Source organism: Catharus ustulatus, chromosome 4 (genome assembly GCF_009819885.2).
Source record: "Catharus ustulatus isolate bCatUst1 chromosome 4, bCatUst1.pri.v2, whole genome shotgun sequence".
Lineage (NCBI taxonomy): Eukaryota > Metazoa > Chordata > Aves > Passeriformes > Turdidae > Catharus > Catharus ustulatus.
Window position 1 is genome coordinate 16,019,665 of NC_046224.1, and position 13,481 is coordinate 16,033,145.

A 13,481-nucleotide genomic window follows, 5' to 3' on the forward strand; every position below is an offset into this window, starting at 1 on the left:
ACAGAAGAGCTCAGTCCTGAGCTTCCATGCTGTCAGTTTACCAGTTGAACTGCATGTGTGGGGTAGGGCTGAGAACAGAGCTGCCAGTGCCAGCTTTTGGAATCAGGTGGTGCCCACCAAGATGAAAATGAAAGTGCAGGCGAGCTTTCCAAAAGAAGCTGCTTGCTGTCCTTCCAGAAGCAAGGCTTGTTGCCAGGGCAGCCTCCAGGGGCTGAGGAACTCTGTTTAAAAGTAGATTTTACTGAAGTACTTTGGTTTCCATACTACCTTTTTTTCTTCCCAAGGATACTGACAAGCACTCAGATTTTGTTTTATGTGTCAACGCTCTCAAGATTCAGTGCAACTTCAAAGCACAGGAAAGATCAATGGTTCTAATGCAACCTGAAAAAATTGAACTGGTGTGCTCTAACCACTCATAACTCTTTTTTAATTGCATTCATTTTGTGTAGTCTCTTGGTTTGTGAGCAAGATCTTGCAGTGCCACTTGGTTCATGTTTTATTCTGTGTATTATACTGTTAAATAGATTTCACTTTTTTTTCTTTTTTCACTGTCACATTTGTGTCATTTGTTTCTTTTCCTGCTAGCTGTCAGGGCATGAAAAGGTATGGATCATAGTGTGGAAAACTTCCTTTCATTTTCAGCATTTGTATTCATAATGAGCTTATGCAGTTCTATGTGGCTTTTTTTTTCCCCCCTTTTTTCTTTCTAAACTTCTTTTGTGCAGTAATACTTTGTTTATCTCTTGAATACAAGCCAAGTACTGCTAATATATTGTCTGTTAGTAGTCCCACTAGCTAGAGTCATTGGAGCTGTTTGCAGTGACTTAGCTGTATCTAATAAGACATAGCCTTTACTGTAGAAAAATGGTGTTTTAATATAGGTGCATTTAGCACCAGCAAAATGTGTCCATCTAAGGGCAGCACTTTGAAAAGTTATGTTCAGGTGCCACTTTAGAGGCTTGTGCTCTAGCAGCAGCATAGTGCAGTAGTCCGAAGTTAAACTGTGGAAGTAGTTAATGAAAATTGTTGCATTATAGTTTGTGGTTTTTTTAGAAAGAGTAGTTAGCTACATTATTTTTTAGAGTGCAGCTTAAATGTTGCTGCTCAGATTTTGGAATCTTGTTTCTTTTTCTGCAGATTCAAACAGCAGCCTCCAGGAGTTGCATGGGCTCAAGTGCCCCAACTGGAATAAGCAAAGATGAAGACACAAGTCGTTTTCATAGCACCAAGAGAGGAAATTTCCATGAAATTTTTAACCTGTCAGAGAATGAACGTCCTTTGCCAGGTATGATGCTACAGGAAGGCTACATTAGTAGAATATTTTGTAAAAAACCAAGGATAGTTTAAAGTTGAATTCCTTTCCTGTGCACTGTATAGCAAGATTTAAAAGTCTTGCTTTAAATTAGGATGAATGGAGATGGTCTTTTTAATTCCATATCCTGACAGCTCTTTGAAAGAGTAAACAGCCTGGTGTGCCTTTTATGGTTATGCAAATCCAGTAGTCAAATTAAAGGGAATAATTGTGGGTGGTTTTTGTTTTGGGGTTTTTCTTCAACACGAGTGTTGAAACGGATGTTATGATGTCTAGAACACCTGATTTAGGCTTTTCTTTCTAAGCAGTTTTAGGTATCTAAAGTTTAATAGTGTTTTCTATTGTATAAGGAGACTGTTGGGGATAGTGCCAGTCTCTTTCTCTTTCTTTAAGCAAGATTTCTTGTTATGACTTTCTCAGTGTGTGAAAACGGCTGGCGCTGTTGTTTGATCAACAGAGATCGGAAGATGCCTACAGACTACATCAGGAATGGAGTTCTTTATGTCACAGAAAAGTGAGTCATTGCACTCCTTGCCTTTCTTGGGAGGGCAATTTGAGACATTGAAGCATTTGAATCTAAAAAAGGATCCTTTAATAGTGTTTTGAAACAAAAATGCCATTTCAAGGTGCTTTGAAACCTCAAGCATTGTAGAAGAGCTGAACCTGATGCGTGGCTGTGCTTAACAGAGTTAACAGCATAGGAATGCAAAGTAGCTCTATATAGACAGTTGTTAGAAGCTGTAGTTCTTCATGTGGATAACATCATGACTTTATAGATACTAGAAAAGAAAGCCAAAACCTAAACCTGTACTTTAAAACCTAAAACCTGTACTTTGAAAATTGTAATCAACAGCTGTTTGACAAATATTCTTAGTTTGGGGTTATTTTTTAGCAAGCTGGATGTATAGCTTCCTTGAAATTACAGCAACAAAAAAAAAAAACTGAAAATCAGGCCTTGATTTCCAATTTTTATGGGTGAGTGATTTTTTTAAAATTTCCTTATTTGCCTCCCAGGACTGAATAACTGTGGTCATTACTGTTTGGTTCTTACACTGAAATTCCTTTGGAGTGTAATGAAAGGAAGTAAAGCTCATCTGTATGCAATGTCACCTAGTGATGGAGGCCACTCTCCAGTGTTTAGAAATCTGAGCTTTTGTCTGCAGCACAATAACCTGAAACTAACACAGTGTTTCTCATTAATCTTCTTTTAGGATGGTGAAAGATGTATAAGCCTTTTGAGAGTTGGTATTTCAACTGTTTAAGGATATATGTCCCTTGTGTGTCTTTAAAATGCTTGTCAGGTTTAACCATTCAGTGCAGTAATATAAATACAGGAATTCATGTGTGTGTATGCATACTGTATGTTCTGGGCTTTCAGACAGGCCAGCCAGTTACTGGAATTTATAAATGTTTGCTCTAAATTAGAAGCTGTAATTGAACTGAATGTCTTTCTTTTGTTTTGAAAGTTATTTTAGCCTGTGAGGTTTCAAACTTCAGAAGAGACAAGAGGATTTGAGACATTTATTTTAAAACACTGTATCAAAACGAGCATTTTCTTTTCTTGTTTTCAGTTACTTGTGCTTTGAAAGCTCAAAATCTGGCTCATCAAAAAGAAATAAAGTTATAAAGCTGTCGGACATAACAGATATCCAGAAGGTATGTCTGATTGGTGTTGTAAATGGGGGAGAAAACTGGTTTTCTGTTCAGCTAGTCCTGTTTTGCATTTGTGCTTTTGTTATTTTGAAAAAGCATGCCCTTGATAATTTGGGTAAGTGAAATGTAATTCTTTGATTATGAATGTTTCCCAGAACTGCTTTTTCAGACTCGGCACAAGCAAACCTGCTTTGAGCATGAAGACAAACTAGCTTGCTAAACCCTTGCACTCTTGCATTTTTTTAATAATTAAAGTTTTGTTGTTTACTAACTCCAGTGTTGACCAGAGCTCTGTAGGCCTTAAGATGATCTATTTGTAGCAGGAATTGTTTATTGCTAACTTCAGTTTGGGTGTGGATATTAACAGATGCACTATCTTAAAAGTAGATGCCTTAGTGGGAGGCAGGATTGTTGTCAGTGGAGAAAGGTAAATCATTAGAATAGCCAGACTGAGATGGGCTGGAGTTTCATCTAGTTGGGACCCATCAGTAACTGAGGCAAGAAGTGGAAGGTTGGAAGCATGGCAAGGGCAATTGTCCTTGCTCTGGTTGAGGTTTATCAGCCTGTGGTTTACTGGTGCCTTGCATCACTGTGGGCTTTAACATCACTTTGTTACCCTTTCTGAGCTTGTCCTTATCTTGAATACAGACAGCCCTGCTTTCTGCTGCATCCTGTACCACTGATTAAGTCATGTTGAGCAAAGAAATACCTCAACCTGGTGTTCACTACTGTATAAACACCTCCAGATTTTCAAATTATTCCTTCTATTTGTGTGACATGTCTATAAAGCAGACAGCTTATGCTCAAATTCTTACTGGAATTAATAATTCATATTAATGAATTTCAAACATCATACTTCAAGTAATGCTGGTTTGTTTAGCAGGCCTTTACTGCCATAGAGTTTCTTTTGCATCTGTGTAGTGTTTTTAATGAAGATGAGACAGGGATCATGCAGTCAAACATTAAAATGTACTGTGCCTGGTTTTCTTTGGAGATGGGAAATTCAGGTATGACTTCGATGTCACTTTGTCCCTGTGAATACTCCCAAGTTCAGCCAATTGTATTCCTTCTCATCTTCATGGAATTTCTTTCTAAAAACACAAGCAAGCAATCCATGTGTGGCACTGGGTGCTATTGTTTAGTTGATATGGTTTGGTCAAAGGTGGGAGTTCTTCTTCATTAATGATGCTGTGACTCTGTGATACCCTGTTTTCTATCTAGTTTTGAAAAAGAAGCTTTTTCTGGTCGGCTTGCTGTTCCTCTAAAGAGTGGATGGATGTCAGCTGTGGGGAAGCTGTGGGTGATGCACACAGGCCCATCTCACACGAGCACAGAGCTGGGCTGTGCCCTGCCCACCCCACCCGGCTGCCTGCGCTTCCCTGCACCCCAGCTGGGCCAGCTCCCATGTGCTGAGCAGGACTGATGCTCATTTTGGGGCTGGGGCTGGTTCCAGCAGGTTGGGCACTGCTGCAGCTCTTGGGAGGAGGTGGAGGGAAGGGTCCTGGCTGTCCAGGTGAGGCTGAACCCAGCGAGTCCAGGAGAATGAGACTCCAGAGAACGGCAGCTGGCTTCATCCTGGTTTTAGTAGAGGTCATTTAGTTGTGGCTGGGAGGACATGCCAGTGCTGAATTGTGTAACCTCTGCAGCATCTTCTGCAGTTGTTCAGTACAGAAGGTATCTTATGTCTTTGTGTCTGTTTTTTTTTTTTAGTATAAAGTGCTCTCTGTTCTCCCAGGATCAGGGATGGGTATTGCTGTATCAACACCATCTACACAGAAAGTAAGTAGCTGGCTGTATCTGTATCTTACCCTTCTTTTCCTCCGCTGGTTAGCACCAGCATAAAGGCTTTTTTATCCCCTTATGCCAGTTGCTGGCTTTTAAAATTTTTTTATTTTTATTTTTAAATTCACTTGACTACTTTTCAGTATATTTGTTTTCAGAATTTTAATGAATTAAATATTCAGCTCGTTATACTGCATCTGGAGAGTTTTATTCTAACACTTCAGAAAGTTTTCCCCCAGCGTCCTACATCAGCAGTATGCAGTCTGCTATGCAGTCTGAAACAAAAAGCTGTTGAGAGTATCCACGGGGAAGGAGGCTTTGAGGTGGCCTGACCCTCAGATGAAGTTTTTAAGGAAGTGAAAAATATTAGAGAATAAGCCACATAGTCAACAATTTAATAGAAAAAAATGATTATGTTGTCTTTATCAGTGCATTTCTAGTACAGTCAGTCTGTTCCTAGTGACATGATAAAATATACTTAGAGGAAAATCCTTGTGGACTGACATGGTGTGTTTTTTTTCTATTGTTTAGCCTTTGGTGTTTGGTGCCATGGTACACAGAGATGAAGCTTTTGAGGCAATTTTCAACCAATACGTGAAAATAACATCTGCATCATCCAACAATGAAAGCTAGTGTCTTGTCTTGGAAGAGCTAAAGGAAACTTTCTTATTGTATGACTTGGTAGTGAAAAAAATGAACATCCTCATCTATTTTGCAATAATTTTTCTTGTCTGGTGGTTTATATTCTATCTGTTACATAAACCAAGTGTATTTTATATATGCCTTCATGTTTGTTTTTAAGGTTTTTGTAAAAAAAGAAAAAAAAACCAAATGAAAACAGTGAAAGTGCTATCATCACTATTAGCCTTGCACATTAAGCACTTTTAATGTTTATTTACTGACATTAAAAGCTGGGAAGATGCTCGGAGACCTGACTATGTAACAGATTGATCCCTTTATCTTCACTGATGTCATTAGGGATACATTTGTCCTTTATCTTAGTTGTTTTTCCCTGAGATGTGAGAATGATGACTGCAGCAGCCTGAAGTCTCCTTCTTCAGCTTTGAGGTTTTAATTGGGTCCTTTATTAAAACTGATGGCAACACCAAGGAAGTATTAGTTTCTTAGTATTTCCATATGTACAACTGCATTTAAAATAACTCCTCCTGGTAATTTTTGCATTGCAGAAGGATGTTTTACTGGTTTGGTTAACTTCAATTTTTCCTGCATAGAGATGTTTAAATTACTTGTACAGTGAATTGGAGGAGAAAGTTTGTAACTATATCTTCCTTTCCTCATTCACCAAAGTAAGAGGAAGGAAGGCAGGCAGATGCTTTTTATAAAAGAGGGCACCAAAATGTTGTTCCTAAAATGTTAGGCATCTTATATTTCTATAGGTACTTGTCCTAGAAGGGCTCAGCTGTTGTACATGTTGCATGTACAAGGTGTTTGTATGTTAATGCATTAAAGACTTGAAGGGTTTTTGTGTTGTGGAGGTGGGAATGATTAAACTAAACTCAGATGTGACTTTTTTTAATTTGGCTCTTCTCTTGAGTTACCTTGTGATAAAAAATATGCTATAATATAGCAACTGAAAGCACTAGTTCCTCTCAAAGCATAATTTGAGGAGCGTTGGTGTTCTTCTGTCTTCCCTCTTGCAGAATTAAATTTTAGTAACAATTAAACCCAACTGCCAGGTAAAACAGGAAGGCTGCACTCCTCTAAACTCTCTCAGGCCTGTCTAGCAGCAAAGCACAGATTGACCTTTGTCTTTAATATTAGAAATCTTTTATACTCTATATAATAGCACCCATCTGAGAGGTTTAGAATTTTATTTGCATTTTCCTGAAAGCACAGTAGGAGTTATGCCAAGCCTTCCAGAGTGTCTTTTCCTTTACTGTGTCTTTTGAATTGAGTACTATGGATGTCTACAGACATTGTATGAATGACCCTAAAAAAAAGCAATGGAGATGCAAATTCTTATGTAAAAATGGGACTTAATTTCATGGATTTTTTTCTATGTTTTTTTTAAACAGGAATTTCCTTTCTTTGTAAGGAAAGGGGTAAAATGAAGGAGGGAGAGGGGTAGCAAACACCAAAGGGTGTTTAACTCTTAGCACAGTTTTAAAGTGTGTCAATAAATGCAGGAGTAATGAGGAAGGTGGTGGTCAAGCTGGACTAACCTTATTTTTAGTCTGGCCATGAAGAGGTAGGATTGAGAACTTGATACAAATTTTATATGAAGAAGTACTTTTGAATACCATAATTCGGTTGAGTATTGTAAAGTGAGACACTGATGGGGTATGCCCTGGGTGGATAAGAATGGGGGAGAAACCACTGTAATGGCTAAAATGAAATTCTCAAGTTCTCACTTTAGAGTAACAGTTGAACATGACCTGAAAAATGGGTGCATTTCTAATACCACCTTTGGTATGCTGTAACTCAGGACCTGGAAACGTCAAATATAAGTGAAGCTGGTATGAAATCCATTTTGCCACCGTTTTAAGTGGATGTAGCTTGACAGTTTATGGTTTCATAACTTTACACATTCAGGTTATACATTTAAGTAAAAATTCTTGATTTAAATCTTTCTCATCAAAGCTGCTTTAAAATCAGTTAATATCTTTATTATAATTGCTACATATTATAATTTGGCTTTTCTTTCTAGAATCTTCCTTGAATAGCAAGTGTGGCTAAGAAATAGGCATTAAAATGGCTTAATGTTATGTAAATCATAATCAGATTCATTCATTTTGTCTTAAGAAAAAGTCCCTTGGGTGTGTTTTAAGGTTATCCTTTTTTTTTTGTTTTTGAAGAAACAGAAAAGTATATTTTTTACAGAGAGCATGCTCTTTTTCTTATTTTTGTATCATTTTTCAAGTGTAATTTATACCTTCACTCTGATCATAACAGCAGTTTCAGTAGGAAATCAGTTGACTTGCACTTATTACCTCCTCCCCCTCCCACCCTTCACTGGTTGACCCTCGTGTACAGGGTTGTCCTAGATTCTGGTTCCTGCAGGAGCCCTTGGATCTGTGCGGATGGTGCCAGGACAATTAACCATACCTAGGCTTTGTAGAGGGAGACTAGATACCATTATCCTTTTCCCAAACTGAAATGCCTCATGTGTACAATATAATCTTAAAATTTATTTTCTGAACGAAGAAATTAGCAATGTCTTATAAAATCTAGTGTGCTGACATTTGAAATGAATCCACACTTTAACAGTGTGGACTTAAAAGTTAGCAATCCTTAAAGCAGCAAACCTAGTGCAAACTGCAATGCAACATTGGTTCTATTATAGAGAAAACAGACTGGATTTCTTTCTTTTGTTTATTTTTTTTTAATAGAGCTGTAATATAATTGACAGACACCTGTGTACATATTTTTCAAATTTCACTTTACATTGGGTTATCCGCTCTCCCTGCTGCACAGCTGCTCCCGTGGTGTCGTGACTTCAGACTGAAGGAAAGCCTCGTGTGTTTGCTCACCTTTTCTCCTGCTGCACCCTCTCAGGTCTGGAGGGCAGGAGGGGACGGGCAATGAGTGAATGTATACTTGACTTGTGTAATTACACTGAAGCTCTCACCTTGAATTCCAATCTTCCTACTTAGTTTTGCAGTACAGCCTGGTGCACTTTAGAAACAGGCTGGGTCGGAACACTTAATGTAAAGTGCTTCTAAATAGCTGAAAGTGATGTTCTTGTCATTCTGTCTGTCTGATTGCTGTTTATATTTGCAATTCTCTTTGTCTGTGGATGTCTGGATCATTCACACATAATTGGATTTAACTTCTTCAGAAGTTCCTCGGTTAGTTTGAGTCCCTTTTAAAGACAATAAAAAAAGGGAGATGAAAACTGACTAATAATTCTTTATCACTGACCATTTAAATTCAAAAGCTAAACAAGCTGGAATATGAAATCATGCCTTTCTGTGCACTGTAGTTTTTGTGAGGCAAGATTGAATGAAACAAGCTATATATTAGTAGCAACATCACACCGGATGCCAGCAGCAAAACTCTGCCCTTGTTCTGCAAAGAGAAAATGAATTTTACCTGACTGTGAAGAGATGAAAGGATGTACCTGTTTTTTGGCTACTTAAACCCTGTTTGGAAACATTGGTAGTTTTTATTGAACTCTGTACATTTTGGCAGATGTTTAATTTCTACTAATCATTGAAATATAATGGATGTTAAAATTTTTATGTCTGAAGTTTGAGTCTATATTTTGAAAATGTAAATAATTCATTATCAGTGTAACTTTTGTTTGACAGAAGACTTATACTGTATGAATAATTGAAATAATGAAATTATTTGCCCTGTACATTTTTTAAGAAAATCTTGTTTGTTTAAAAAGGTCTTGTATAAATTATAATTTTTATTTAAATAAACCTAAAAATGCTTTGTGCTAATGTGTGGTAATTGAAACACTAATCCTTCTTGCCAACTTAAGTTATTTATTTATCAAAACTACACCTGATTTCTTGGAATGAAGTAAGTTAGTGTTTTTGGCAGATTCACAGCCACAGATCCATTTCAGGGGGAAGGTGGATGGGTGTCATTGCTTCTGAAGCCCAAGGAACTTGAATTTTATTTTAAATAATTCCATTACTTTCTTGGAGAGTGTATGTATGTTTTTGATGAGGTCTTTTTTGTGAGTGTATCGGTCACCTTGAAGTTAGATGTTTAATTTAGTGAACGAAAAAGCAGGCAGTGGTTTCCAAGATGCCACTGCAGGAGGGCGTGGATGACCCAGGACAGCTGGGAATTGCACGTGCTCCATCATCCCGAGCTCCTCGCCACTGCTGCAGGTGGGCACTGGAGGAAGGGATCCCGAGGGTGTGTGGGAGTGTGCTCTGCAGCATTCCCTGGGCAGGAGCTGTCCTGCAGCCTGTGTGTCCCCTCAGCTCTGTGGTGACAGCCCTCCCTGCAGTGCAGTGCCTGTGTGTCACCTGTACCCTGCTGGGCTCCCTCATCCCGGCTGTTCCAGGAAAGCTGTCCTGCTGTCCCTCTGTCCTGTGCTCACTTCTGCAGCATTCCCAGGCTTTGTCTGCCCTTGGGAACGTAACCCTGGCACTGAACTGCCTGCTCATCTAACCCAGACACATTTGTTCATCTCCACAATGCTCCTTTCTGTGTTTGGCTCGGCTGAAACACATCAGTCTGGGATGGATCCTCCACACGTGAATGCATGCTGCTCTCCTTATTTCAGTATTTCATTTTATCCTGGTGGCACCAATGCAGCTGGTGATATAATGGTGTTTTATGCTAGTATTTTAAGTGTTCTGACAATACTTGTTCAGAGAATAATTAGCTTCCCTCTTGTACTGCTTTAATGCCTTTTTGCTAAATATTTGTACAAGATGAGTTGCACCTGCAGCAGTACCTGCAGATGTTGGATTTGATTCCACCTGTCTGAAGCCTTGTGGAAGGAAAATGTGAAGCCTGGAAGTCTGGATTTGGCTGTAGACTGCATGGTATGTGTGTGGGGGACATGGTCTTCCTGCTTGTGCTGTCTAAGGTCACTTTAGCAGCCCATGGAAGGCAGAATTGAGCTGAACTTCACCTGCTGTCCCTGGAACTGCAACTCTACTGCAGGAAGGAGGCTTTCCAGCCACAGCCTGCAGTGTCACCCACACATGGTGGCTTAGTGCACTGAGCAAGGCATGGCCTTGTGCAGTCCTGGATTAATGGTAAAGGGCAGTTACAGCGTTCAGCTTGGAGAAGCCAAGGGGGTTTCTGATGATACTTTTAAGTTTTTCAAGTAATGTCAGTAATTTTCATGTTGAGTTCTTCTACTGAATCCCTGGATTCAATGAATTGCTGAATGTTTAGGACATTAACTATTGGATCATCTTAGACTTTTGAATATTTTTATTTCAAAGTAAGAAGTAAGGAAGATGTGAGAATTTAATTTTCTGTCTTAGAGAGGTTGGGATATGGCAAAGGGATCAGTCCCTTGCAGGAACAGTGTCCTCAGTGGGCTGTGGATGCTCCAGAAGTTAGGTGGGCGTAATGCAGTGCCTGAAGGATGTAGTTATGAACATGTTTTTAATACTAGATTTAGCCTGAACTGATGCTGTATTTGGTCAAGTTGGCTTTGACTGGGAAGCAGAGGGATGAGGGGTAGATAAATACTTTTTTCTGTTTTTAAATAGCTGGCATGTTTCTGTACCTTGAAAGCTGCACAGCCTAGTTGAGATGCGCATTAGGCAAAATTTCTGCTTTTGCATTCTCTGTGGAAGTTCCTTCTATCTTTGCCATTTTCTGTGGCATATAGTTGCATATGGATAATGATCTCCTCCAGCTTTCCTTTTTCATTATGCTTCGCTATTAAATACCAAATATTGATAAAAGTTGCTCTTTTTTTTTATTCCTAAATTTCCCAAATTTCTCCTTTGCTGTCTCTGACAGTTTTGAATTGAGAACTTTTCCACTGGTTCCTCTGACCTTTGCTTTTCTCCTTCAGTGTTCCAGTTTTCTTCCTCTCACAAAAATAACCCTTTGATTTCAGTCCTGATTATTTAGAGATACTGACAGACCATGTCCTGATGAACGTGTCACAAGTTCACTAAAGCTGCCTTCACCTCTTACATCTTCCATTTTGTATAAATTGGACCTAAATTGCTATGTCTGCTGGTTTGAATTACTCAGTGCCTCCCATTTTCTCAAGTCTTTGCTCCTGATCTCCCTGACCGGGAAAGAAGATGCTTCTTGAACCTGTTGAGTGAGCTCTTTAAAGCAAACCATCTCTTCTTGACAAAGCCAGTTTTACTTGTGTAAGCCTTTGTTAAGCACAATATTTATCTGCAGAGAAGCAAATGCAGATGTAGATGATTCAGCCTGCTGCAAAATGGTGTTTGGGGAGGAATGTTTGAGCCTAAGCTACTTGCTGAGGCACCTCCATGCCAGGGCATGAGGTTTTAACCTGTCATGGCTAAGTCGGTAAGAGCTTCTGAAAAGCCTCTCCCTAGGTTGTTTATGTCAGATTAGTATTTGGGAAGGTCTGTAAACAAAGCAACTGTATTCAGTGTTGGTTTTGCTTTGTGAAAAAGTGTCACCCCTGACCAGAAATGTCATTGACCAGTCACAAATATTAACCACCCACACAACAGGAATAAGAGTCATGAGTTGGTTCTAAACCTAAGAATCCTTAAAAATTATGTGTAAGTTGTATATTTGTAGAAATGGTACCTGTACAAGAAGTATTTGGAGCCAAAAAAAGCTCTTTGCCCAAAAAAAAAAAAAAATTAAATCTGCTAGATGTTGTTTGGGAAAAAACTGTTGATGAGTCCTGAAGTGTGAGCTAACAGCAACCTCCATTAGACATTTCTTGTGAAGTTTGTATGCATATACATATATATATATATATACACCTTTCTTTACTCTCATAATGCAAAGCTTTCCTGTATTTCAGCTGTGTTTTTCTTGCAATACCCTACATTTTGGATGCTTGCAGGAAGTGTATTATTGGTGTTGGCTAGTGGACATGTCTAGGAAGTTTCCAAATCTACACAGGACGTCATCATTACTCTCCCAGCACTATCTGGCAGGAGAGATGCCTTAGAAGGCCCTTTTCCTGCTCCTGGAGGGAGCTTCACGTTGCTCTCATGGTGTGTTGACCTCTATGACTTACCAAAATAAGCAACCCTGACTGCACAGCTCATGGAGTGGTGGCAGCTGTGTCTGTGCTCAAATCCTTCTGCAAGATGAGTGGCTCTGGGCACTTTCCAGAGCAGGAGAGCAAAGCACAGCTAAGCCCTGAACTTCACCTGTGTGATGCAGGACCGAAACAGTGAAGGGAAGACAGATGGGATATGAGGGAGAGGCAGCTTTGAGTCCAAAACTGGACTTGTGATGACTGTGGGTGCTCCTCACACCATCTGTGGCTGAGCAGGGTTCAGGAGAGCTTTTGGAAAAAGAGGAGATGCTGTCTTCAAAGCTGTATAAATATGTGGAGACTTTTCATTTAAATATGCCAAGAAGTATTTAAAGAAGGTCTATATGAAAAATGTAGATTTACTTTATTGCTCTAATACAGCCATTTTCAAATATGACCACCATGGTCATCATGCAAGGTCACTGTGTGGCAAACACCAGTTGTATTTGGTGACTTCTCAGGAGTGTAAACACAAAGTAAAATCATCTAAGTCTCAGCAAACATCTTGAACTTGCTGCTCTATCAACTCCTGCTTAAGATTTGTTTCTACTGTTTGAGTAATTTTACTGTTTTATATTCCTGACCATGTGGACAGCTTAGTGAGCACTTACTGTGCATCTCCTGACTTGGAGATGGCAGGAGAGGCTGACAACACCTGCTTCAGGTGTGCCAGGCTCTGTGTCCAACTGGGTAAACACCTTGAAAAACAAGCAAACATTTTAAGGTGACTGTGGTTTCATGCCAAACTAAGAGCTCCCTGCCTCCTGCTTCCTATCTTATGCCAATGCTGGGGCTCACCAAACCTTCCTGAAATGGCAGGAGCCCAGCACAGGCTGTGAGAGCAGTGAGAAGGGCAGTGCATTATCCACCTTTCCAGAAAACACAGGAAGCTGTTCCGGGCTGGCTTGCTGCCCCTGGATCTGCAGCACAGGTATGATTTTGGTGGCCATAAAGGATCTGACACACAATTACCTCCAAGTTCCCCTTTTCAGGTTTGCAGTGTCGGTCAGGTTTCAGAGGTATCTTTTGAATATAACTTGGATAAATGTTAAGGGCTAATCCTGAGCATATAGTATT

At 39.5% G+C, this 13,481-nt stretch overlaps 1 protein-coding gene across 2 annotated transcripts in view; it reads left to right on the top strand.

Moving 5' to 3' along the window:
• GRAMD4 (GRAM domain containing 4) overlaps positions 1-9,156 on the top strand; it is a 75,273-nt gene extending 66,117 nt beyond the window's left edge. For both annotated transcript variants that reach the window (XM_033058540.1, XM_033058539.2), the window contains exons 15-19: positions 1,138-1,285; positions 1,733-1,826; positions 2,884-2,968; positions 4,676-4,744; positions 5,279-9,156. In XM_033058540.1, the coding sequence (XP_032914431.1) occupies positions 1,138-1,285; positions 1,733-1,826; positions 2,884-2,968; positions 4,676-4,744; positions 5,279-5,380 (498 nt within the window). In that variant the 3' untranslated portion in view covers positions 5,381-9,156. The remainder of the gene's footprint in view (positions 1-1,137; positions 1,286-1,732; positions 1,827-2,883; positions 2,969-4,675; positions 4,745-5,278) is intronic.
• Positions 9,157-13,481: the final 4,325 nt, after the last annotated feature.